The sequence below is a fragment of the Diachasma alloeum genome, unplaced genomic scaffold (assembly GCF_001412515.2).
Source record: "Diachasma alloeum isolate Michigan unplaced genomic scaffold, Dall2.0 Dall_scaffold_00294, whole genome shotgun sequence".
NCBI classification, from domain to species: Eukaryota; Metazoa; Arthropoda; class Insecta; order Hymenoptera; family Braconidae; genus Diachasma; species Diachasma alloeum.
The window spans coordinates 67424-72196 of NW_021680433.1; the positions used below are offsets into that span (position 1 = coordinate 67424).

Sequence of the window (4773 nt, forward strand, 5' to 3'; positions counted from 1 at the left end):
TCTTTTTCTCAATTATCAGAAGTATTCGGTGGAAAATTTTGACGATTTAAACAAAATTTCTTCTTTATTAACCCGTCAGTAGGTGCGCGATGAGAGAATCTCTCACGTCACGGGCATACTAGATGGAAAGGGAAGGTCATGCTCTGGTCTTTTTACTCGAGCCCTCCACTACTGATCGGAGTACAGTAGACTCCCGTTATAGTTCCACTTGTTACAGTCGCATTCCCCCTCATTTATTTTTCGCCGTTTAACTGCTTCCCCCACTCTACTACCCACGGACCCTAGAGTAAACACTCCAGCGTTGTCTTCGAGGAAGTTTTGTCTCTCAATTACAGAAATGCCGAAAAATAGTATACAGTAGACTCTCGTTATAGTCGCATTTCCCCTCATATCGATTTTTTCGAGCTCGAGCGCTTCCCCCACTCCGTACCACCTCCGAGGTGTGATTTAAATGCCCCTGTGTTTTCTCGGAATGGGCTTTGTTTTGCATTTCTAAGAAATCCGGGAAATAAAATTTAGGAAAAATGAATTTGCGAGAGAGAAATTCAGTTCACTCTTGACTGTCACGAAGAGAGGGTCTTTGCAGTGGTGCATAATCCTGCTTTTTATTTGAATGAAGTGAATAAATTTTGGAGTGTATTGAACAATGCGATGTTATTAATATTTCTATTCATTTCATTAATTTACTAAAAGTGTTCAACGCAATTCATTTTGTTAATTTAATAAAAGTGTTTAATGAAAATAATTTTTATATTTAATAAAAATGTTCAATGCAAATTGAAGAGAAAAATAATTGGAGTAAAATTTTTTTTCTTATCGCTCCCGATTCCCGGAATTTAGGCTTACCGTAAGCGCCTGGTGGGGGAAGAGAAATACAGTCCCATTCTCAGAATCGGCTGCCCCTACAGCCCCGTGAGTGCGACTATAACGAGAGTCTAGTACTCTAATTATGAATTTTCGAGCATGGAATTCTGTTCCCTCTAGACTGTCATGGAGAGAAGCTCTAGTTTTGTTGGGATAAGGTGAATTAGATAATGAATGAGAATAAAGAGAAATAATGGCAATATAGCCGATGAAAACAAAAAAAAAATCGAGAATTAAGGTGAATTTTACAACTAATAGTGGAAAACCAATATTACTTTGATGAGAAAAATCGGGTGATTAAAAAAAAAGTTGATTAAATGTGTATTAAAATCCTAACGTGACGATTAAAATTATTTAATAAAGCGTTAAATTCAATAAAACGAAAATTGAATCCTTAGTATTTTTATTTTATGGCTCCCAGCTGTCCGAAATCTCGCCCCGCCTGAGCGCGCGGTGGGGATAGCAAAGTACAGTCGTATTGTTCGAATTCGCTTCCCCTATTCCCCCATGAGTACAACTATAACGGGAGTGTACTGTACCCAAAGCTGGACCGCGTTTCCCCACTGAATTGAGGCGTGCGATGAGAAAATCTCTCGCGACTTCCGATGTTTCAATAAAACTTTTTTTTCATAAATTCATTGATGCATTTTGCAGGAGATTTTCTTGCGCCAGGAGAAAGTCAGGTAGTTACTTGAGGCATATTGGAATGGTTTCTTTTAATATTTACAATTTTAAGGTATGTATTTCTATACCTTGAAAATTTTTGTGAGAATGTAGGCATGAAATATCATGACATTTTCGCTTTTCAATAACATTTCGTTTTATTCAACACAAGGAAGTGAGTGATTTAAATTTCCGTATGATTGATCTTACGGAAAGTCATATGGAATACACAAACAAAAATTTCATTAAAAAATATTCAAAATTGAAGGACTCGTAAGGTTTTTACAAGACAAACAAAAACGAAAAATTCTGATTTTCGATAGGGAAAGCAGGAAAAATTTCAGATGCATATTTTCATGACAATATACTGAGTAAGTTTTGATAGCGGTCCCACAGACTAGAAGTTCGGTGTGAAGGTTAAAGGGATCAAAGGTTGTAGAATCTCAACGACAGCAACTACTCAAATTGATGACTCAATTTTCCGTTCCTATTCTTAACTTTTTCCACCGAACCCTTCCGAAAACCCACGTTTACTGTACCCCGCGGTCTGTCAGACCGCTACTCCGTCTGGATCGCATTTCTGGTTTGTTTGAGCGAATGAATCAATATTTTTCGTCACTGAAGGTTCAAATGAGGGCCAAAACGGGAAAGGTTAAACGATGGAAGGGTCAAACCGAGATGACCCCTCCTGCTTTACTTTAAAGAAGGGAATTTATATAGCGTTCCACATCTTTGTGACGTCATAGGAAATGATTGAATGGGATTTGGATGAGGTAGGAGGGGAACAGAAGAGGCAAAACGTATATTTAATTTCATTTTTTTTTTCTTTGCACATAAATGTTTGTTATTTGCCCGGTGGCCTGGCGTAGTGGTTAAGGCCGTTACCTCACAACGGATAGGTTCCAGGTTCGATTCCTGGCCGGGTAGAATGGTGAGATCTAACCATTTTTAAAGTCTTGATCAATCGCCATATAGTCTCATCAGACTCGAAGCGATATAAAATAAGCATAAAAAAAAAAAAAAATGTTTGTTATGAAAATTTTTTCATATAAATCTCGTCTGTTGATCCCCGATTATCGAACGAATAAAGATATGGCCATCATTATGAATAATTGGTGCTAATTATTATTTTTCATCAATTCTGTCAGGGAATAAATTGGAAGAAACTTTGGTGGTTTCATAGATTTATCGGGGCGAAAAAAAAACGTTTTCTATCGATTAGAACCGATGGCACAGAAGCTCGAAGTTTGGAATTTTTTTCTTATATTTATCAATAGTTATACACTGTGAAAGTTTTGATAGCGGTCCCACAGACCAGGAGTTCAGTGTAAAGGTTAAAATCAAATGGGAACAAAAATTATGATAAGATGATGATGATTGTTGTTACATCTCGGGTGACAGCTTATTGTGATGAATATCTCCGTCCAAAGTTATGAAGTGAATCACTAAAGTATGTATGCACACACCAATATTTGATCTCTCCGTTTTACTATGCGCTATGTGTTCTACTGATTAGATCAACGATTGAAATACGAGGTAGCACTCGGTTGAGTTGACTGACACTTTATTCCATTATCAGAGGATATTCTCGATGATTTTACAAGTCTGTAAATACTTCAGGTTTTATTAATACTCTACAGAGATTTAAATACATAAATAGATAAATTCATTTGTTAGGGAGATAATAAATCATCTCCTGATGGAAAAATTCGGAAAACTAATTTCTGTTATTTCCTGCTCGTTCTTGAACTCTGCTTTGTCGATGGCTGACTGAGGACTTCCAGTTTTGCGAAGCCAATCTTTCCTGTTGAATTGCAGAACAATAATTACGAAAATATTCCATAATTTTGAAGTTTCTAATTCGATGAATTTCACTCACATCATTTCGACTTTGGATTTTTCACCTTCAACTCTTCCAGTCACTGTACTTTGATCAGTATTCATGCACCAGCCTTTCAAAGAAAGCTCCTCGGCCTTTTTCTGAGTGTACTGGACACAAAACAAACAAAAGAGGAATCTTTTGAATTATGTCAATTTTATAAGTGAATTTCAAAATATCACCAATGAGACGAAAATTTTCTTATATGACGACCACATTTACTTGAGCCGAGTAAATTATCTTCAAGTTAATGGTCGTCTTGCCATCAGAGCGTACGGGGCCTTTCTGATACCAAGTCTACCACACGATCAATACTCTTCGCATCCCATATTTTCTGATGAATGAAAAATTATAAATAAAATATATAATTGAAGCTACAGTATTCACCTTCCCAATGGTGTTAGTCCGATTGTATTATCTGCCATAGTTTCGGAAATATTCAATTTCGAAAAGAGCCGTGCGTTTTTGCATGGGTCGGTATGACATACCGAGCCCGTACGTGAGGGGTTAATTGAAAAAACAATTTTTTAAGGAAAAAAAATTCATTCACGGAATTCAACTTTTTGGTTAATTGACAAAATTGGAATTCAAAGATTATTATTCTGCAATAGATAAAGCAAATGTCTACATTGTCAGCACTGGAGGTCACCACACTACCTCAGATTTCTCTCAATACTCTGTCCGTATTACGTGACAGGCCCGTGTTCCGCCGGGCTTCAAACTAAAATACATATCTATCATCAACAGAACCCAAGAAAAATCCTTAGCACTCACCTTCCTGAAGAAAACCCCTGAAAATATTAAAGACAACTTCATTACTCATCGATCTGTCCCTGGTTTTCTCTATTTTTTTTTTTTTTAACGATACCTTGAACTCTCCCAAACACTTCGAAATCTACTCCAACGAGTTTTGCCATATTTCCTTTCTCTTCAGTCTTCCGCCCTGAGAGAAAGACAAATCCACACAGCCCAGCACTCAGAACCACCAGCAAACCGCTTTTCAACGCTGCATTCATAGGAAACTGTCCAAGTTGAATCAATAAAACCCCATCACCTACGAAAATCAACAAATTGCGTTTATGAATTTTGTTTTCCCCAAAAAAATTCACTTTCACCGCAAATTGAAATGAGGGCGCTGTTTCAAATGTTTCTCGTCGATAAGACAGTTCTAGAGAAATTTTCAGAGACTAAAAATCCCCAGAATTTAAATTCCCATCTAGAAAAATCGATATAAACAAATGGATGAATAAATGATTGATAAAATATTTTCTCACTCAAAATCAATTATCTGGTAATTAAAAATAGTTCCAGCGGATTTTTCATGAGGGCAATGAACTCTTGGAAAATGTATGAAAACTCCAAATCCA

General features: G+C 36.7%; 1 protein-coding gene across 1 annotated transcript; it reads right to left on the bottom strand.

Annotated features, from left to right (window-relative positions):
- Window positions 1–3074: 3074 nt before the first annotated feature.
- Window positions 3075–4515, bottom strand: LOC107039150 (acylphosphatase-2). The gene is made up of 4 exons (XM_015258623.1): window positions 4275–4515; window positions 4181–4197; window positions 3407–3516; window positions 3075–3331 (listed from the first exon to the last, which is right to left on the bottom strand). Exons 1-4 carry the CDS (start codon window positions 4420–4422, stop codon window positions 3217–3219), a joined length of 390 nt encoding a protein of 129 aa, XP_015114109.1. The 5' UTR covers window positions 4423–4515; the 3' UTR covers window positions 3075–3216.
- Window positions 4516–4773: the final 258 nt, after the last annotated feature.

Coding starts and splice junctions, on each gene's coding strand:
- LOC107039150 (XM_015258623.1), bottom strand. CDS start 4,422: ATGAATGCAGCGTTGAAAAGCGGTTTGCTGGTGGTTCTGAGTGCTGGG. Junction 3,332..3,406: donor AAATCCAAAGTCGAAATGAT/GTGAGTGAAATT, acceptor GCAATTCAACAG/GAAAGATTGGCTTCGCAAAA.